The sequence below is a fragment of the Wyeomyia smithii genome, chromosome 3 (assembly GCF_029784165.1).
Source record: "Wyeomyia smithii strain HCP4-BCI-WySm-NY-G18 chromosome 3, ASM2978416v1, whole genome shotgun sequence".
NCBI lineage: Eukaryota > Metazoa > Arthropoda > Insecta > Diptera > Culicidae > Wyeomyia > Wyeomyia smithii.
This window is the reverse complement of record NC_073696.1, coordinates 123,766,953-123,789,752: the sequence shown is the minus strand read 5'-3', so window position 1 is coordinate 123,789,752 and position 22,800 is coordinate 123,766,953. Positions and strand designations below refer to the sequence as shown.

At 41.1% G+C, this 22,800-nt stretch overlaps 1 protein-coding gene across 2 annotated transcripts in view; it reads left to right on the top strand.

The window, feature by feature from the left end:
- Nucleotides 1-1,329: 1,329 nt before the first annotated feature.
- The window catches only part of LOC129731331 (protein ABHD13), a 42,791-nt gene continuing 21,320 nt past the window's right edge, over nt 1,330-22,800 (top strand). The window contains exons 1-3 of one of the 2 annotated variants that reach the window (XM_055691228.1): nt 1,330-1,602; nt 1,660-1,860; nt 1,917-2,679. In XM_055691228.1, coding sequence (XP_055547203.1) covers nt 1,707-1,860; nt 1,917-2,679 — 917 coding nt within the window. In that variant the 5' untranslated portion in view covers nt 1,330-1,602; nt 1,660-1,706. Of the gene's footprint in view, nt 1,861-1,916; nt 2,680-22,800 lie in introns of both variants that reach the window. The other variant, XM_055691227.1, reaches the window with a different exon arrangement.

Genomic DNA, 22,800 nt, shown 5'->3' with positions numbered 1-22,800 from the left:
ATGTCTTTCAAACCTGTACCCGACCCGAACCCGATTTTTTTTTCTGTCGAAACCCGAGCCCGACCCGAACCCGAACCTTTTTTATTCGTTCAAGCCCGAACCCGACCCGAACCCAAAAATTTTATTTCTATAAAACCCGAACCCGACCCGAACCCGAGATTTCATTGATTTTATAGTCGGGTTTCGGGTTTTCATACCCAAACCCGACCTGAACACGAAATTTTCAAACCCGAACCCGACCCGAACCCGAAAGTTTTTTTTTCACCAAACCCGAGCCCGACCCGTACCCGACACTTTTAAAAATTTTCAAACCTCAAACCCGACCCGAGCCCGTCGGGTCTCTACTACTAAGTATCTCTACTAAGTATGTGGTTATACCATAATTCAACTACGTTTTTCATTATAAATACATCAATTTTACATATAATATCATTGTCCAGAACAATGAAAAACATTGTTTTTGTCATTTTAACCATGAAAAAGGGGGGTTTGTTATGTATTTTAACAGCATTTTTCCAATACATTTAGAAGTCACTTACAATGTTTTTCATGGTAAAAATATTGTTGATGGTAGGTGCAACAACGAAAATCGTTGTTAAAACATGGTAATGACAGAAATCGTTTGCAAGCTTACAGTAAAAATACCATGTTTTTTATGGTTAAACAAAAAACATTGTCCGTTTACTGTTCTCACCGCAAAATGCATCGTAAATTTTTCTTCGGGGGCTTACCAATGACAGAAAAAGGTTAAAGAGTGATGTTCAAGACGACTGCATATTCAAAGCTTCTTGCTAAAATTAATAAGTGTACTTTTAGATTGATAAAAATCACACTACCTTTCTTATATTTCATCAGAACAAGATTAGAAGTGATGTTATGGTGCATCAATCTGCGATTTTTTTAACAATGAGCGTGCATCATTGCAGTTTGTTGGATTTGATTATTGGAATTTCATTATATGTCCATATTTGCATGACTATCACTCACTCAAGTAACAATTTTGTTCAATAACAAAATACATTTTATAAAGCTAGTTTTTCAGTAATATCCGGTGGTGCAAAGGCTGAATAAGTTTTTCTTCAACAAAAATCCTTGTTGGGAATTCAGCTGTTATGTTTTTCAGGTGATATTTGCTTGAAATTGTATTTATTGCTGGTTCAAACTCAATCTGTTTTAACTCTCGGGCTGCAGGAAGTAGAAAAGTGTAGTTCTGGTGTAGCCAGGTGTAACGGTGTAACCACGCAAAATCAAATTCAACAAATAAAGTAATTTTGGAAAAAAAAACGTTCTGGCAGCTCTGCTTGAATATGAAACTGACTGACAATTTGAGGAAAAGACAACAAATACAGATTGTTTTGAAGTGATTTGCAACAAAACCATAATTTATCTGTTTTGGCTTGTACTCTGATTGAATTAATCGTGATTCCTTGATCAGTGATTTAACAGCAGAACTGAACAACCTAATTTATCCAGACTGAGCCATGGCGAGTAAAAATACACTGCTAAACACAAGTGTAGCTATGAGGACAGCGAATTAAACTGGCACGTTGGATTGCGACAACTGCTGTACTGGAGGACTTCTATTTATGGCTACTCATAAATGTTGGTATTAATCATCTATTGAAGACGCCCTAGCCGATAAAAGTGTCTTCACCATAGTTTAGAAAGAATTTTGTTAGTTACTGGAAACTACACTAAAAGTAGCGATGGCATTCCGAGATTGGAGGGTCGTGCGAGTGTTGACCGGTATAGCTATGCGCATATGGGCCGCCAGTGGAGCTGCTCTGTTAGCTGCATTTGTTATGTATATCATTTACGGTGGGTTCTTCGCTTTTTTGATGCTGGTATTTGCAGTGTCAGGTAAGCTTAACCTGATTCAAATGATGTCGATTTGATTACTTATGACATTCCTTCAGGCATTATATATCATGCCCAGGACAATCTATTGTATCATCCCGACTTACCAGCTAATTCTAGAATATTCATTCCCGTCCCATCGATGCATGGCCTGCCTTATGAAACTTTACATCTAAAAACAGCAGACGGAGTATCGCTACACTCGTTCTGGATTCGGCATCCCGGAGACAAGGGTCGATACGTTCCAACGATTGTGTACTTCCATGGAAATGCTGGTAACATGGGCCACCGACTACAAAATGCTAGTGGATTCTTTCACACTCTGCAATGTAACGTGCTGATGGTGGAATACCGTGGTTACGGTCTATCAGATGGCACACCAAGCGAAAAAGGATTTTTCTCTGATGCTCGAGTCGTATTGGATCACTTGCTCAGCCGGCACGATTTAGACCACGGTCAGATTGTAGTGTTCGGACGATCGCTTGGGGGAGCAGTTACGATTGATCTTGCGGCGGACGCCGTGTACGGAACGAAGCTAATGGGGGTGATAGTAGAGAATACTTTCACTAGCATTCCAGACATGGCCGTGGAGTTAATTCATCCCTGTGTTCGGTATTTGCCTCTGTTCTGCTACCGAAACAAGTTTCTGTCGGTGCACAAAATACAATTCGTTTCGGCACCGATACTGTTTGTTTCCGGCCTAGCAGATACATTAGTGCCTCCAAAAATGATGTCTATGCTACACACTCGATGCGGTAGCACTCGGAAACAAATGCAACAAATAGTTGGCGGATCACACAACGATACCTGGGCCATCAGTGGGTGAGTGTTTCTGTTATAAAGTTATCGGTTTTGGAACAAGTTTATGTTTAATATGGTGTGTATTATATATTTTTATATGGAACTCAAATATTCCTATTTAAAAATGATAAATAGGGTATGGATCGTCCTCGGTAGGTTTTAACACAGCTATGCCCAATTAACCGGTGGTAATCGCAGTGTAAAATGCACATTTTTCGTTATGAATGTCACCGAAAATTTCTGTTGTTTTTTATCACCGAGAAAAAGCTTTAAATTCTTTTTGAAGGTGATTATTTATTCCAGTTCTACGAGGCGTAAACCAGCGCCGTATGAATAAATAGCCATAGTTTTTAAAACTGAGTGAACGTATTCGAGTATGATTCCTTTTTCTGTCATTATAACTAAACTGCCGCTATTCGCATAATAGTCCTATGTAAAATTTGAGTGTTTTCTCATTTTTTTTGCGAGAATGGGTCCATTTTGGCATGCTTTTTAACAGTAGCCATTAAAAAAGTAAGGTTTGAATCCCACAACCTCGATTTTAATGGCTATTTCAAGAGCATGCCAAAATGGACCCATTTCCGCAAAAAAAAACAAGGAAACATAGAACTGTGATGCGAATAGCGGCAGTAAATGAATGTACCCTGTTGCGACTAGAACAATTTGAGTGTTCCTAATAAATGCAACTTAGAGGCTTTAGTTGATCACCGTTGAGTTTTTTTTTTGAGTTTTAGTTTAAAAGTGCTAGACGGTGCTGTGGCAATTTATGCACTGTGTTAGGTAGCCTGAAACAACAAGGGTATTACAAACTTGAAAAAAATAAAAATACCGATTACGATGTGGCCCTACAGCTCAAACTGGAAACAAATGAAGAAATATACATAGGGTAGTTTGGGGTAATTTGGACCCCCTAAGGAAAACTCCTGTTATTCGTAACCTGTTTTTTCTATCCCATAAACGTAATGTACTATAGTAATATTGATCTGTTTTCTATGTTTTTGCACGAAAAAACCTTGATATTGAGGTCAAAAGAACAAAAAAACAAAATAACGAAACTAAAAATTATGATTTTCGGACATAAAAAAATCGTTTGGGGTAAAAATGGACAGTGTTTCGGGTGAAGTGGACAGGGTAAAAAATGTGAGTTTTATAGTATCAAAAGTTGTTTAATACACAGTAGAAGGTGGTATCAGGCATACGGAATGATAACTGCAATTCTTAGGCATTGCACAGTGGTTCCACAGTTGGCCAAAAAAATTTCCCTTCTCCAGTTATTCATACTAGAAACTGAGTATGCGATCGTGTGTCGCACACGCGCGTTTGTGTGTGTGCGTGTGTATGTGCGTGTGTGTGTGAGTGTCTGTATGCGTGTGTGTTTGTGTGCGTGTATGTGCGTGTGTGCGCGTGAGTGTGTGTGACTGTGTGCGTGTGTATGTGTGTGTAATTGTGTGTGTCTGTCTATGTGTGTGTATGTGTGATTTAAGTTTCATGAGAATCGGATGATATATCAATTTTTGGCAGCACTTTGAATGTTGCTGTGTCAGGAAATTTCAATGATTTTTATGTTCGAAAATCACAATTTTGAGCTTAACTTCGATTACCTAATTCCCTCAATTTTGATCTGATTTTGGATCAACGAGTTTCGTTTTGAGGGGCAATTTTTTTTATTTTTCAGAACTCTTGTGTACCGTACAGTCTCGTGAAACAGTTCGGAATGATCGGATAATCAACAGCCTATATGAAATTAACCGTATTTTTCGAATTTTTGGGTCCCGGTTTGCATATCGTCGTTCCAAATCCGTTAATCCCAAATTCGCGAAACGGGAAAATATATAAGGAATGTACGTTGACGTACGATTTCTTATTTTTCCTTGAAAGGCCTTTCAAATTCCTTAAATTTTCCAGTAAATCTTTTAATCGGTCAAACGGCTCAAAAGTTACATTTTTTTGAAAAATGATTGCGGATTTTTAGCAACTTTAATTCAAAATGGATCACACTAAGGACCAAACAAAAAAATACGGGTATAAAGTTTTTCGATAAACAACAAGTATACCAATGTTGAACATGATCTGAACAAAAAAAATAAATCTGTTAATAAGAAAGGTTTAACGGCATTTTAGGGGAACAGCATTTTCGGACATCAGAAATGAGTTCAGCACCCATAAATTGGCATTATACGTCATTTTCAAGCATTTTAGAAAAAAAAAATAGGTTCTCCAACTTTCGTTCAGAAACTCGCCACTCTGCGGGGCATTGAAAACACTTTTTGTACAGATAAATCATCCCAGATTGTCTGAAACACTTTTTACAGTTCATTGTTTGTACACCGCCGTCTATCCGTTCGTTTTTATATGCCCGCGGCATCAGTCCGACAAAAGAATTTACCTAAAACTCGCCTGACCATATCACCCCAAAAAACTGTCCATTTTACCCCAAACAGGACGCCTTTCTAAAAACTCAATTCCTGCCACTATTTTCAATCAAACTTATCGCAATCTTTCATTAAAATGTACTCTTTTACTAGACAAACACGGCTGCAAAGCTCATTAGACTGAAAACATCGAAGAAGTTCTCAAAAAACCTTAAATTTACGAGCGTAAAACTTACAGCAAAATCAACTTTTGATGTTTCCTTTGTTTACATTGGCACTGCGGTGCACCTGTCACAGCAAACCATGAAAATTTTATATTAGTTAGGGTTTAGTAGTTCAAGGAAAGGATGAAGTAGTACATGGAACCCAAAAATGTAATACTTTCCAAGATAAAGCACCTGTCCATTTCACCCCAGGGGTCCAAATTACCCTAGCTTTTAACCATTCCTTTGAATTTTGGTGCTCTTAACCATCAACATATTTTCAGGGATTTAAATGAGTTTTTTCGTAAACATAACGTTTAAGCGACGAACCCTGCGAGCAATTACTATGCAACACGTTTGACGTAAGTTGATGCATTTCTACACTGGTTAAAGGCACCAAAAAAGACATTCCGTCCCGAACGCTCGACGAAAACGGACGCATTAAGTGATTGTCTCGCTATAAAATCGCTACTGTGTGAAGAAGAAAAAAGCATTGCTTACTCGGTCGTGTTTCAAAGAGTGCGAAGTGCGGTGTAAAGACAAACTGATAATCCGAAGGTCATCCTGCTATTGTGTTATAGCTGTGTCGCTGCGAAGCTGCCCGTTCCAGCACCGAAAGTCTCTGTCATTGTGCTATTGAAGACAACAAAAAAGAGGTAGGTACGTGATTCTTTGCCACTGTACTGTTGCGCTAGTTCGAGCGCAATGGATGTGGATCCCTTAGCCCCCGATCCCCCGTCTCCAAACCCACCCGACCCTGACCCTCCTGTTCACCCCTCCTCTGTCCCTGCTTTAGTCAATCCTCGTTCCAGGCTTTACCCAGACGGATCAACGGGTCCACTGGTTCTCTACATGAGGCCCAAACCAGGAGGAAAATCACTGAACACGTTACAAATCGCGAAAGATCTGACGTCACGATACAAGGCCGTGACCGAAATCGCAAAAGTCAGACCAAACAAGCTCCGTGTCGTGGTCAATGATCTGGATCAGGCCAACGATATAGCTCGCTCTGAGCTATCGCGTGTACGTACCTGCACGAGACGTGGAGATCGACGGTGTGATAACCGATTCGAGTCTGACTGTTGAGTGTATTCTGGAAAGCGGCGTCGGCTGCTTCAAAAAATCCACTACCGAGGCGAAAGTATTGGATGTTAAGCAATTACGGTCCATGTCGCTCGTCTCCGGTAAAAAAGTATACACTCCGTCAGACTCGTTTCGCGTTACGTTTGCCGGATCTGCACTCCCTAGCCACGTTTCTATCAACCAGGTCCGTCTGCCTGTGCGTTTGTATGTGCCCCGTGTTATGAATTGCATCGATTGCAAGCAGTTAGGCCATACAGCTGCCTACTGCTGCAATAAGGCACGGTGTGGCAAGTGTGGGGAGACTCATGCGGAAGATTATTGCAGTGTAAGCGCTGAAAAGTGTATTCACTGCGGGGAAAATCTGCATGAGCTTTCCGCATGCCCGGTGTACATGCAACGCAGAGATAAAATTAAACGGTCTCTTAAGAAGCGCTCAAAGCGTTCTTACGCTGAGATTCTTAAGAAGACCGTGACCACTTCTACCATAACATGGAACCCCTTTGATCTGTTGGCTTCAGATGAAACCGACTCTGACGAACCACTAGATCTTTCCTCTCCTAAGCTTCCCAGGAAAGGACCTAAGGTTTCTCAAGATGGAATGAATAATACGAACAAATCTAAAAGTGCTGCGGAAAAGCCGAAACAAACTCCTCCTGGGCTTGCAAATTTAAAGTCCCAGAAGGAGTTCCCAGCACTTCCTGGAACATCTAAAACCCCAGTTGCTCCTTTTGCACACCCAGATAATCAAATAAACTCTGGATTGGTGAATTTTTCTAACATCGTGGACTGGATTTTTGAAAACTTCAATATACCTGATCCAATTAAAAATTTCCTCACAGTACTTCTCCCAACAGTTAGATCATTTTTGAAGCAGTTGACTGCCCAATGGCCCCTCCTTGCTGCGATTGTATCCTTCGATGCCTAATTCATCTGCGTATATGAAGGATCCTATCTCTGTCTTACAGTGGAATTGTAGAAGTATTTTACCAAAAAATGATTCATTTAAAGTTTTGATAAATAAATACAAATGCGATGCATTTTCCCTTTGTGAAACTTGGCTTACTTCAAATATTGATCTTAACTTCCATGATTTTAATATTATTCGCCTTGATCGAGACACCCCATATGGAGGAGTACTTCTAGGGATTAAAAAGTGCTATTCTTTCTATCGTATTAACCTCCCCTCGATTCCAGGCATCGAAGTTGTCGCATGTCAAATGACAATACAAGGTAAAGAGCTTTGTATTGCCTCAATATATATTCCTCCCAGAGCACAGGTTGGGCAACGGCTGCTCTTTGATTTAATAGAACTTCTCCCCTCACCACATTTGATTTTGGGAGACTTCAACTCTCATGGTGTGGCTTGGGGATCCCCTTACAATGATAACCGCTCCTCTTTAATCTAAAACCTTTGCGATGACTTCGACATGACTATTTTGAACAACGGTGAAATGACACGTATCCCGAAACCTCCAGCGCGCCCAAGCGCTTTGGATCTATCCTTATGTTCGCCGTCGCTACGGTTGGATTGCACATGGAAGATAATCCTCGATCCTCACGGTAGTGACCATTTGCCTATTCTTATTTCAATTACTAACGGTTCAACTCGCATGCGACCAATTGACATTCCGTATGACCTCACACGGAATGTCGATTGGAAGCCATACGAGGAAATGATTTCAAAAGCGGTCGAGTCGATTCAACATCATCTACCACTTGAAGAATACAACCTCCTCGCGGGCTTAATCCTCGACGCCGCGTTGCAAGCCCAAATGAAGAAATATCCCGGCGTAACGATCAAAGAGCGGCCTCCAACTCCGTGGTGGGACAAAGAGTGCTCCGATGTCTACACGCAAAGATCCGACGCGTTTTTGGCCTTCCAGAAGGGAGGTATACCTGGCGACTATTTACGGTATTTGGAGCTTGATACCAAGCTTAAAGGCTTGTCTAAAGCAAAGAAACGCGGATATTGGCGTCGGTTCGTAAACGAGACATCGAGGGAGACATCAATGAGCACTTTTTGGAACACAGCCCGAAGAATGCGGAATCGCGTAACGGTCAACGAAAGCGAGGAGTCTTCAAGTCGGTGGATATTTGATTTTGCCAGGAAAGTATGTCCGGACTCTGTTCCTGAGCAAAACATTGTTCGCGATGCGTCTCCGGGCCACGACGCGATAGAATCACCTTTTACGATGGCAGAATTGTCAGTTGCCCTCCTGTCCTGTAACAATAACGCGCCTGGGTTAGATAGAATCAAATTCAAATTGTTGAAGAATCTACCCGGCAATGCCAAGAGGCGCTTGTCGAACTTGTTCAATAAGTTCCTGGAGCAAAACATTGTACCGCAGGATTGGAGGCAAGTGAAGGTGATCGCCATCCAAAAACCGGGGAAACCAGCTTCTGATCACAACTCTTATAGGCCGATTGCAATGCTATCCTGTATCCGGAAATTGATGGAAAAAATGATACTCCGTCGTTTAGACCATTGGGTCGAATCAAATGGTCTACTATCAGATACTCAGTTTGGCTTCCGCCGAGCCAAAGGGACGAATGATTGTCTTGCGTTGCTTTCAACAGATATTCAGCTGGCGTATGCTCGCAAAGAACAAATGGCGTCTGCGTTCTTGGACATTAAGGGGGCTTTTGATTCCGTTTCTATTGACATTCTTTCGGGTAAACTTCACCGACAAGGATTTTCTCCAATTTTAAACAATTTTTTGCACAATTTGTTGTCCGAAAAGCGCATGCATTTTACGCATGGCGATTTGGCAACTTTTCGAATTAGCTACATGGGTCTTCCCCAGGGCTCATGTTTAAGCCTCCTTCTTTACAACTTTTATGTAAATGACATCGACGAATGTCTGGCAAATTCATGCACGATAAGACAACTTGCCGACGACAGCGTGGTCTCTGTTACAGGAGCCAAAGCTGCCGATTTGCAAGGACCATTGCAAGATACCTTGGACAATTTGTCTGCTTGGGCTCTACAGCTAGGTATCGAATTCTCTCCGGAGAAGACTGAGATAGTAGTTTTTTCTAGGAAGCATGAACCTACTCAGCTCCAAGCACAATTAATGGGTAAAACGATCTCTCAGGTTTTGGGACTCGCATGTTATATCGGAAGAAAAATTGTTTAATTTAGTTGTTGCATGTTCGTTATAGATGTTATCGCGGAGTGAGTTTATTTTCTAAATTTAAAATTGTTTTTTCTTGGAAAAGTTCGCGGATGGTTGTGCGAGGCCGTGATCAAGATTGGCCAGCTGGTTCCTGCTTTGAAATCATCACATTGTTTGGTGATTTTCGGTTATTTTACACCTAAAGAATTGTTAAACATATATACAGGTGTTCTATTGAAATGTGCTGAGTGCGAAAAGTGTGAAGTTCCACAGAAAAAGTGAATTTAATTGTGAAAATTGAATATTATTGCGTTGCTTTTTAGATTCACCAAAGTGTTTATTTTTTCTTGTTTTTTTTTTCTATCGCTGTCTTGGCGACGACGGTTTGAAAGTGTGGAGTGTGTGGTGTTATTACATACAATAAGAAGAGTGTTTTTCGAGCAGCTGCTCCACATAGTTTTATAGTGATTGAATGCTCATTAGGGATTTATTCATTGGCATAGTGCAAATTATATTTGGCTTGTATCTAATTAAACTTGAAGTGAAAATTTGCCAATAAGATCAAAACCATGCATCGCCGTTTACAGTGTTTATGTGCTATCTCTTTTCAACGAATGAAATGTTGTATGGATTAAACGAGTGTGTGAAGGCATACATGCATGTTGCCACTGTACTTCCATTTAAAGAAAAGTCCAAAAACGATGAAAACAACTAAAAAATGAAGCGATGAAAGCTAAGTATACGTTTTGTCTTGTCTGTATTGTAAAGTGATATTTTGATGCTTGTTTCTAGTTTTACTATATGTGAGAAAACAGATACAGAGAGATTTTGATTTCATCGTTGAAATTGTGTGCGCGGTATTTTTTTCCGCAGGGTTTCAGTAACAAGTTTTATTTTTGTCCACAAAGTGTTAGTGTGGTTTGTGGAGTTTGGAGTATGTGTTTCTCAGGAATCATAGGCTTTGATTTTTTGATTGTTCTAGCTTTTGACCAGTTGTTTTACATAATTTGTTATATTTTTGACTAGTTCGGCACTTTGTCAATAAATTTAAAAATATATTCAGGCTTATATGTATATTTGCTTCTATTAAATTGTTGAGGCTTTGGATGCATGGAACATTGCCAGTTTTCATATTTATTAGGCGTATTAGGCGTACATTGTTAAGAGATAATCGACGTAAACGCCGAGTTCCTGCGCGTATGTGTCGGCCGGGGGGATTAAAGCGGTTGTTCGTAACGCTTCGGTGTAAGCGCGTATTCAGCCCGGGCGAGTTTTGCTGATATATGGACTTCCGGCGTGTGGTGATTTCGCGAAGTGAACCCAGATATTTCATCATATCTTTCTCATCTTCATCAACGTTAAGTCGGAGACTGCATCTAAATTATTACATCGGAAATCGAAGTAGATTTCGTTCAGTCGATAAATATCATTTCAACCCCCGCGTCGGTACCTTCCATGAGGTCGTATTATCTACAGATGGATCAACAACGCGCAATAGTTTTAGGTACAAAGAGCATCACCTTACGAGGAGATATACGGTAATTTTAAGTTGTCTCGGTTTAGTCAAAAATCCTGTATCCTCGCGTACGGTTTATTGTTGCGGTGTTACATTGTCAAATTAAATAAGTTCGAATCACATTATGAATATCGTGGCGGATGTAATAAACTTGTAGACGCGGCACTTGTTCTGAAGAACCCGACATTAGCGCATCGTTTACCAAAACGAACCCTGCTGTATACCTTCCCCTTTATCCAACATCCCAGTGATTTCTCGTGGAAGTGCAGAGGTGTTCTCGGCTTCCAATAAAGCGAGTATCACGTCAACATATTCCTATACAAGCTCCTTCTTTGACCTGCATTCGGATGCGGCCGGCGCTGGTATTGCCTAATATAAAGATTTAGGTCACCTGTTTTTACACATTGAGGATGCATGTTGGTCCCAAACATCATCTGTTGGTTCTTTGTGTAATTACAGCTGATCTTGCAATAACGGAGTAGCAACCGCGGGCGGTCAATCGTGCTCGTGCTCGTGCTCAAAACGATCTCTCAGGTTTTGGTGCATAAGTATCTTGGTGTCTGGTTCAACTCTAAGGGCACCTGGGGTTGCCATGTTAGGTATCTGATGAAGAAAAGTCAGCAAAGAGTAAATTTTCTTCGTACAATAACCGGAGCATGGTGGGGAGCCCACCAAGGAGACCTTATAAGGCTTTACCAAACAACGATATTGTCTGTAATTGAGTACGGGTGTTTCTGCTTCCGCTCCGCAGCAAACACACATTTAATCAAACTGGAGCGAATACAATATCGTTGTTTGCGTATCGCCTTAGGTTGCATGCAATCGACCCATACGATGAGTTTGGAGGTCTAAGCCGGAGTTCTACCGTTGAAAAACCGCTTCTGGAGCCTGTCTTCTCGTATTCTTATCAAATGTGAGGTCTTGAACCGTCCTGTGATTGAAAATTTTGAAAGGTTAATCGAACTCAATTCTCAAACCCGTTTTATGACATTGTATTTCAATCACATGTCCCAAAATATTAACCCTTCTTCGAATATTCCAAATCGTGTCAACTTATCAAATACTTCTGATTCTACTGTGTTTTTCGATACATCCATGATAGAAGAAACTCGTGGAATCCCGGATCATTGACGCGTGCAGCAGATCCCCAAATTTTTTTCCAATAAATATCGAAACATCAACTGCGACAATATGTTCTACACTGACGGATCACTTCTCGATGGGTCCACTGGCTTCGGTATCTTCAATAACAATTTAACCGTCTCCCATAAGCTCGATAATCCTGCTTCTGTTTACGTCGCAGAATTAGCTGCTATTCAGTATACCCTAGGGATTATCGAAAAAATGCCCACGGACCATTATTTCATCTTTACGGACAGTCTCAGTTCCATTGAGGCTCTCCGATCGATGAAAGATGTTAAGCACTCTCCGTATTTCCTGGGGAAAATACGGGAACATTTGAGTGCTTTATCCGAAAAATCGTTTCAGATTACCTTAGCGTGGGTCCCTTCTCACTGCTCGATACCGGGCAATGAGAAAGCGGACTCTTTGGCTAAGGTGGGCGCATCAAACGGTGAAATTTATGAAAGACCAATTGCTTTTAATGAATTTTTCGCATTTGTACGTCAGAACACGATCATCAGTTGGCTAAATTCTTGGACCAGAGGGGAACTGGGAAGGTGGTTACATTCCATTATACCCAAGGTATCGATGAATCCGTGGTCCAAGGGGTTGGATGTAGGTCGAGATTTCATTTGCGCGATGCCTCGGCTTATGTCCAATCACTATAGATTTGATGCGCACCTCCGTCGTATTGGGCTCGGAGAAAGTGGTATCTGTGCCTGTGGTGAAGGTTATCACGACATAGAGCACGTTGTTTGGTCATGCCCTGTACACCGTGACGACAGGTCTAAATTGATAGCTTCCCTCCGGGCTGAGGGTAGAGAACCAGCTGTCCCTGTTCGTGATGTCTTGGCGAGTCGCGACCTACCCTACATGTCCCTTATATACATTTTCCTGAAATCCATCCACGCCCCAGTCTAGTCCCATTCCTTTCCACCCACATTCATCAAAACGGCAAGATCACGTCGTAGACCTCGATTTTGGAACCAGCAAATTGAACCCCACACGAACTTGCCAGGAAAACCCGAGGCCTTTCTTGATATCTTGGCTCAGCGGCACACACCATATGGCCACTTGAACACCAGCGAACAACAGCAACGAACAAAACCAGCAACTAGACCCCGCACAATACCCTCAGAACCCGAGGATTACAAGCCCCTGTCCCAGCTCATGACATCGTGGCTTAGCAGAACAAATCCATACATGCTGCATATTCATTCGATGATCATCAGACTACAAAACACTGATTGAATAATACATGCTAGTTTTAAGATAGACTTAATTTCAGCTCGTAGTCGGCAGCGAGGATAAAAAATTTGCTTATAGATTTTAAGTCATCCGATATAATTGGCGCCGTTAAACATTGAATTGTATTTGTGCCGTGTCAAATAAATGATTTGTGAAGAAAAAAAAAGGCACCAAAATTTACAGGAATGGCTAAAAAGCTATGATCTTTTTAGGACAACTATTCTGAGCTTTGGGGCAGCATTTATTTTGCTTCTGCCGACCAGTGCTATTCAATGGCCACTGTCTGAGTTTCACCTAAAGAATCGGATATTTCTTAAAAGATTAGATGCTAAATTGGATTCTTGTAAAGTTTACATAGGCTGTTCCTTTCTAAATAGTGTAGAGCCTGTTACGGTACCCTTAGGCCGATGACATAGCTCTACTTACGGCTGTACATTAATCTACGGCAAGGCGAATCGCTTCGCGCCGCTATTCGCGTTCACTATGTCATCGGCCTTAGGGTAATGATGAAGCATCGAATGGTGACTCTGTACAAAATATTGTTGTCCTCTGTGGGCTAGAAGCAGTTACATAGACTCGTGCTTGTGAAGTTTTTCAACGGAAGGTCTTGCTGACTATCTAAGTCAGATCCAGACGATTACTCGATAAAAATTCAACTTTCCAATATAATTGACCTAAAAAGTTTGATAACTTTTGTTACGAATTATAAAGTACCTACCTGAGCTTCTGGGTTAAGTTTCGATAAGGGGTTATTACCGAATGGAATAAATAAGTTTTAAGCAAGCAAGTCAATTGTTGTCGTTTGTATAAACAGTACGTTACTAACAGGCAAATCAATCTGCGGCGAAACCCAAAGAGTTTTTGGCAGTTCGTCAGAACGAAGCGAAGGAATAATAATGGAATCCCAGCAAAAGTTTTTCTAGATGATAAATCCACTATGGACCCATTGATTAAATGTGAGTTGTTTGCTGATCATTTTTCTACTGTTTTTAATACAACTACTCAAGGATGGAAAAAATCACTCACTCGGAGAATCACTTCCAATCGCATGAAATCGTTTTTCATAATTTTCAGTTATCAACAATGATACGGTTGCTTAGTTACAGAAATAAAAAAGAATCGTTAATGATAATTTCAGGAGAATCAATACTGAAAATTTTCATTTCCTGAAGACGGAAACTCTCTCACCGATTCTTTTTCAGCTCAATAGTTTTAAGCTGCAAATTTTGCAAGTCATTCAACATTGAATCAACGACATAAAATGGTGCCATACTCTAAAGGTTTGTCTCACAATGATATAAAATTGGACTCATGAAGTATAGAGTATAGAAAGTATCAAACTAGTCTCTCGATAATTCCCTAATGTATTTCTTGGTTGGAAACTCCAAACTATAGAGCAATTCAAATCTCAATCTTGCATGTACTTCATGAAGAGTAGCGAATGGCTTCGTCAGTGGTTTCCTTTGGCAGGTTTTCTACAGCGATCTTATGCAGGAACCTGCCGAAGAAAACCATTGCCGACGCTGTTCACCATCCTATATTATATGAAAGCTTGCATGTAATATACTTGAATACATGCTTTCTGGAAATCAGTTTGATTCTGTTTGACTATTTCTAGAAGACAACACCCCGTAGAACATCCAGCACAAATTTGTACACAACACATTTTCCATCAAATCGTGTATGCCACTCCCGATATTTCTTTTGTGTTCTCTTCTTCCCATTCGCTCTTTTGTATTTCTTTCGCATCGATAAAATGCGACTGAGTACACTTTGTGCATTTGCCAAAATATGCGACACCACACCACACATTGTGTCTTTCTTTGTGTGTTGTTAGGGGTTATGGGTCTAACAAACGCGTGCAATAATCTAGCACATTTATATGTATGCTAATGTTGGTTTATTTTATTTTTTTTTTGTAATTCATCCACGTGGTTTTTTCAATGTTCAATGTATTGATGCGATGTATTTGTTCCATTTTCTACGCGGTATATTCAATTTGATTTTGGTTGTATTAAATTTATTTTTGCTTATGGCACTTCATTTAACTCCTACTGAAATAATTTTGGAAATAACTTTCAGTGCCGCTTAATGGGTTTTGTTGCATAACTAAAAATGGTTTCTTTTCGGAGAAAGCCGCAATATGTCTCGTACATAAAAAATGTTTTTTGGCAATAGAAATCGACTATCTAAATTAAGTTTTGAAAAAGGGTTCAATAGTTTCGTCTTCGATAAAAAGTTCCCATACTAAACTTAAGCTTAATCGGACTTCGGGAACACGTAAGCATTGTTTTTTGACCGATGAAAAAATGCACAAAAATGCATGCCAAAGGCTCAAGAATTTTTAAGTCCGAGAAAGTCGTTTTTTTTTAATTTTCGTTTTTGGATAGTACCAGATCTCGACGTTTCATGCATTTTCAATACATTTAAATGTATTGAAAATGCATGAAACGTCGAGATCTGGTGTTATCCAAAAACAAAAATTAAAAAAAAACGACTTTCTCGGCCTTAAAAATTCTTGAGTTACGGCCAATGGAACGTACGGGAAAATGAGAGCTTCGAATTTCGTTTAACAATAAAGCTTAAAAGTTTCGTCTACTCAAAAAATGTTCTCCGCGAAGACATGCTTGAGGCGGTCGAACGTTCACTTTTCGACTGAGCGAACTTCTAAATGCGACGAATGACATTTTTTTCCATACAAGCCTCAAAAATGCATATGGCCCTTGTACATTAGTCAACACCTCTGTTCTTCTCAACACTATTTTCCGAAATCCATTTTTTTCGGCTGGAAAATTTCGACAAATCAATTTCTTGGTTCCTTTTCTCTGCTATTTTTTCTACCTGCAGCGCAACGCAGACTGCTCAAACTGAAGCACTTTGTCCTCACACAATGCGTAACAAAAAGCAGCACAAAGTGTTATTTACGTTCTCCCTCTCTCGAAATATTTTTCACTTGGTGGTAAATATCTCTCATGGTAATTTCGTTTTCGCTCTTTCTCTATGTGCCTGCTGGTTGTCAAAATGTGTAGGTACCGTTCTCGTTGTGCCTAGACGTAAAATTAACACACTGAGCACAATAAGGCAATCCACGGGTGACGTTTTATTGCTTGTACGTTTGTTATTGTTGTTGTTTTTCAAGTTTCAAAACCAAAACACATCCGAACACGAGATCTTTTAGTGTCGGAAAATAAATCTAAAGTGGTATTCTATTGTTGTGTAAAGAATTGCCCCACGCAATACTAAAGAAACCAATCGGACGACTTTTGTTTTTCCCGCTTTTGATCCGAATTGCATCTAAGTTGCGGCCGTTCGTACAAACCTGAAGCTGTTGAAAGTTGAAAACAAACTGAAATCATGTGATCGCAACTGTCTCGTGAATTGCCTTATAAGTGTGTAGCCGGCCCTGGTCGATCCCTAGCTTGCGGGCAGCTTAAGCGCCACTCCGAAACGGAGACTGCCGACCTAGATTAGTTTTGCCCGGTTGAGACTCCCCTAAAGGGTCGTTCCAAAGAATATACCAAAAAAAAAGGAATCAGGATCGGACCAGATGGCTACACAAAGTTCGGTCACCAAAAACGGGTCGACACCCTTTTATCCCCCAGCAGAAATCTTCAACACCATCTATTCTCTCAGAGAGTTTGCGGTGAGAAACCACCCGCACTATAATTTCTCATCACGGGTAATGCCGCTATTTACCACCAGAGATCGTACGCAATCTGGAAGAAAAGCTTTGCCGACCATTCGAATCTCGCCACGCGGAAGACGAAACTATCACAAACGGAAAACGAACCAAAATGACGTGAAACACTAGAACCGGACTTAAACCTTGCGGGAGCATTACATAAACAAAACTACAACACTATCTGCATGAAACAAACTCCATATATTATTATTGAAGAACAGGTTTGTATTTAAATCGAGCAAGCATGCTTTTATATTATAATTTCATTGTATGTGTGTAACTTATCGTCTAGACTAAGCTCCTATTGTGTGCGTTTTTTCTCTCTCTATCTCTAGTGCTCATTGACCCATGTGCTTTTCAAGTTTCGATCAGCTGCTCCAGAATGGATATTTGCAGTGACGTCCTGCGGTGCGAGCAAATGGCTAGCTACCCGGGATTTAGATTTGTTGAGTGGGACGATCAAAAATTCTGAAACGCGTGCACGCTATTTCGGCCTCCACTCAACTGCAAAAATCATGGGCGCGGCTTCGATACCGGCCAGTGCGACTAATAGTCGATTATTGGGAAATCACAATTAAATTGTGGGGTCCTTCATGGACGCGCCCACCGCTCTCGAGAGTAAATTGGAACGACTCACCAATAGATTGCTGTGTGCTGCTGCTGATGCTGATGTTGGTCGTTGGCGTGTTAAACTGCTGCTGCTGGCGATCACATTAGGCCAACGCGGTCGATCGGCACACGCCGATTTGGATGATGGAAATAATTCACTGCATAGTGCCGCTTTCCGGGATTCCTCGACCGGAAACGGACACTAGCCTCACCGGAGGACTTTTGTCTTTCCGATGCTGGTCACGGGGGCAGATGAAGTGCGATCTGCGAGTGTCCCGCGCGATGAAACGGCTGCCGGGAAAAATTTCGTCCTGGGGGAAAACGGTACGCGTTGCGTCTTTCGCTGTCCTGCTCTCGCTCGTTCGGCTGTGGGTGAGAGTGCGCAGCCCTGTGGCTGTACAAACGGGGTCATTAGCATATGGTCGGGGTCAATGGCTTTGAACTTTGAGCACATTTACCTTTCTACTTTGCACACAATTTCAAAACGCACTATTCGCACTGAATAAATCTCAATTAGACTTCACTTGGTAACGAGCCTATTGTACACTAAAGGACAAGGAATTAAGACAAGTAACTAATAAATCACGTCACTAAACTTACTTAACAAAAATTAATTAGAAAACGCGGACAACAGACTTTCAACGCGACACTTCCAAATTTCTTGACGATCTAGGACGAAATGAACGATCATTATTAGTCCTCAGATAAGGGAAGGTGATTTCGTACGAATTAACAGGAAGTACGTAATTTCCCGCAAATCTCGTCGTGAATATTCGGAAATCTACAATTCTGCTGGTTGTTTCATTTTGGCTGCCGTCATTGGGCCCTATCTGTCCCTCTCCAGCCATTTTTTGGCAATTCTATATGGGGACTACTTCGGGTTTTCTCAACCGCCTAATCTAGAGATGCACATTCTCGGAGAGACGCGTGCGCTAGGGTGTTGCGACAGATACGACAAACTACGGTTGTCTACATCTTGGCGCAACACAATTGTGTTGATCGATTATAAATTAATTCTAAACAAATTCTTGAAATACTATGACCGCTACATAACACCATGCTTGTTTTACGAAAATTTGGTTGTTGGATAACAACCAAATTTTCGTAAGGGACAACCTTACTTATTTTCTCAAACAAAGATTAAAACCAACTGCATGTAATGTATTCTACGAATAATGCATTTTACAACAGCTTAAAACTACTATTTACAAAAACTCTAGGTTCGCCATAAGTACGGAGTAATAAGTGGACTCGACATTTCTGCTGGCTGAATTGGTAGTTCCATTAATACAACATCTCACGCTTCCGACATCGATACAATAATCATAAGATTCTTGATCTTGCCGAAGCGTTACTCTAATTACCAATGAGTTTCTTTCGACTCTCAAAGAAACCCGAACTTCATGAACATCATAATAATCTACAGCAATACTTCATAAACAGGCTTATCGGGTCTAAGGAATACTCCAATCCTAATGTTGGATTCTTTCCTGTACCACGATTTACCGCAATGCTTTGCCCATCAAGACAACTTCAGCTCTTTTTACTGAATAAAAGTCTCTATGACAAATCGCAACATTACTACACTTAGCAGCCCGTCTAACGCCGAACTTAATCTGCTATTGAGACATCTGCTCCAAATTCCGTAACAACTGAACTTCACCATATGTTTCTACTTCAAATATACATTTGAATCACAACGAAACATCACTTGAATAGTGCGCTTTCCCCTAAACCCATTTTCCTTATGTTCCTACGTTGAAGAGTGTCACTGGGAACACGGGTAAATGATTAACTCTGAGAAAAAGCTCACCCCTTCTCACGCACAACACGAATAGAACTACCGAAACAAACAAAGAAGAAACGTCAAAAGTGAGACAAAATTGATGTGAGGTGGATGTGCTGTTCTGTTATCGTGCAAATTATGAAAATTTTAGAGGTAAATATATAAATTACTCCAAAAACAAATTCTCAAATTCACTAACTTTTTAATTTCTTGTACTTGATATTTCCAGATGGGAACGACATGCAAAAAACGCAAGAGGATCGTTCACGGTTACCATTGATGATTGCTGAACTGCGAAGATTGGACAAGGTCGAACTTTCTTTGGACTGGAAAGCTATTTGTTTGCTGCTGGCGAATCGATGCGACGGTCAACGCGAGACGATTGCCCATAGTGCAGATCAAATGCTGGATAGGGAAGTTATTTTTCAATGGAAGGTGAGTGTGCTAACAGATTCTAATGCAATTTGTTTTCCGTTTCTTTTTAGGAACAATCGGATGGCTGGTACCCAGGGATTTTAGTGATTAAGGATGCGTCAACCCGAATGCTAACTCGCCGACTGATTCTGCTTTTAATAACTGTTTCTTTAAATCTCCATAAATAAATTCTCCAACATAATAATGATCATAATTAAACATCTAAATAATTAACAGAAAACATCTAAATAATTAACAGAAAACATCTAAATCAATAACCAATGAACATCTAAATAAATAACAAATAAACAATTAGAGGGTAAGGTAGGATAAGTTATCAAATAAACAAATTTTCTAATACTAACATAGGCTAAGAAATATTGTGAACTATAAACTAACATTTCTTATCCGATATATTTTTTTTTATATACATATTTACAATTTTGTGGAGTGATCGTGCACAGGCACAATCCTTCCTCCTCTTCCTTTCAAGTCTTGACAGGTCTGAATTTTGGTCTTATTAACCCAAGGCGAGGGTTGAGTTAAACGGTGTTAAAGTTTACCGTACCGAACATATTCACAAGTTCCTTGGGAAGAGCAAGTCCTCGACCAAGATCCCCCAGTAAATGAAGTTGTTGTGGGGGCGCACTGTCTTAAAGACAGTGCAAACTTGTGAACAGTTGGACGATGTTTTTAGCAACCAGAGCCGAAGCATCATGGCGCGTTGTCGCAATCAGTTAAAACCGAAAGATACATAGCTGAAAGATTTTACGGTTAATCATTACCGGCAAGAAGAACAAGTTTTTTGAGGAACTTGCAATTGAAAATTCCAAGTCGTTTACCGTTTAAATCTTCTAGGTCGTAACAGTGGTTTCCTACCACCCTCTTCACAATAGCAGGCACGTATTTCGGTGCAAGCTTTGCGCTAAATCCCTTACCCTTATCCGATTGTTCCACGTTCTTTTTCAAGACTTTTTCACCTGCCGAATAAGTGGGACATTTGGCGTTGGAGCGCAAATTGTAATAGGAAGAATGTTTGCTGTACGCTGCTTCCAAGTTCTTGCGAATCTCTCCGTACATTCTTTCTCGTTCATCATCATTTATCACCCCGGTACCGGCTGTTGTATCTCTCAAGTGCCGATATTCCCTACCATCAGATACCATATTCCTTCCGAATAGGACGAAGTATGGAGAATACTGTGTAGTTTCGTGCACTGAATTTCGAATGGCATTGGCTATCTGCTGCACGTTGTTTGTCCAATCTTTATGGTTCTTCCCGATGGAAGCTCGGATGGCTGTCGTGATCACGCGGTTCACACGTTCCGTATCGTTAACCTGCGGGTGATAATTCGGAGTTCTCCAGTGGGTCACGTGGTACTTCACCAGAAGGCTCTGGAACATTGCGGATGTAAATTGTGTTCCGTTGTCCGATAGTATCACCTCTGGTACACCGAACAACAGGAAAATGATGTTCTCGACGAATTGTACCAACGATTCTGCGGTTGCCTGTCGAAAAGGCTGAACTAACACGAACTTGCTAAAAACGTCTGTCACCACTAGCAGACATGTGCTTCGACCTTTACCAGATGCTGGAAGTGGACCAACGTAGTCCATTGTCAGCAACTGCCAGGGGTACTGGGCTATTTTCTTTTGTCCTGCCATCGGAGGGGTCGTGTTCTGGTTGGTCGCTTTGCTGGTTTGGCATTGCATGCACAGTCTACACAGCTGTCTTACTTCGCTACTCATCCGCGGCCAGTAATACCGTTCCTTCAGTGCCGCCAAAGTCTTCTCGTGTCCCAGATGAGCCTGTTCGTGAATTCGGGTAATTATTCCTTTCCTCTCGAATTTCGGTGGATATTGTTTCCACTGAAACCGTGGGTCTTCTACCTTCGCGTTTGCTTTCACATATTTTAGCACCTGGCCATCTACCACCCGAAAATCCGGATAGTTCGCTGGTTCCTTGTGGATTCGCTCTATCAGTTCTTGGTGATCAGCGTCCTCGGTCAGCGTGCAGATGGTTTCTACGGATCTCGATAGACAATCGGCGAGTATGTTATTCTTTCCTTTCTTATACTCAAGCTCGATATCGTACGATTGCAATTTTAGTGCCCACCTTAACAGCTTTGAGTTTCCCGACTCTACTCCAATTGTGAAAAGCCACAGCAGACTTCTCGCATCGGTGATTACTTTGAAGCGTGAGCCTTCTACATAGTGCCGAAAATGCTCAATTGCTAGCAGCACGCCCAAGCATTCTTTTTCCACGCTTGCGTATTTACGCTGCGTACTGCTTAATTTCTTGCTAAAGTACGCAATCACCTTCGGTTGGCCCTCGATATGCTGAATAAGCGCCGCGCCCACTGCATTGTCTGAGGCGTCTGATTCAATGGTGAACTGCAACTTAAAATCTGGGTTCCCGAGAATCGGTGCTGATACCAGTGCCGCTTTTAGTTCTCCGAATGCTGTTTCTGCTGCTTCTGTCCAAGCAAACTTCTTCGTTTTCTTCAGCAGATCAGATATCGGTGCAACTATACGGCTATAATTTCGTATAAATCGCTGGTAGAAACCTGCTAGACCCAGTAATCTTCTGATATCTTTTATGCATTTCGGACGAGCAAAATCTAAGATCGGCGATATTCTCGAGTTATCAATCGATACTCCGCTCTCGGTTAGTAAGTAGCCTAGATACGAGACTTGCTTCCGACAAAATCTGCTTTTGTCTAGGGAAATGGTCAAACCTGCCTTCGTTAATCGGTCGGCTACTATCTTCAATAGTCGCATGTGTTCACTGAGCGTTTTTGTAGCGATTACTATATCGTCTAAGTACACAAAGACGTTAGGTTCGAGGTCGAATCCAATCACACGGTCCATTAGCCGACACATTGTAAACGGTGCGTTAGTCAACCCGAATGGACACACTTTAAAACGGTATAATCCCTGTGGCGTTCGAAATGCCGTATAGTCCCGTGATTCCTCCTTGAGAGGGATCTGGAA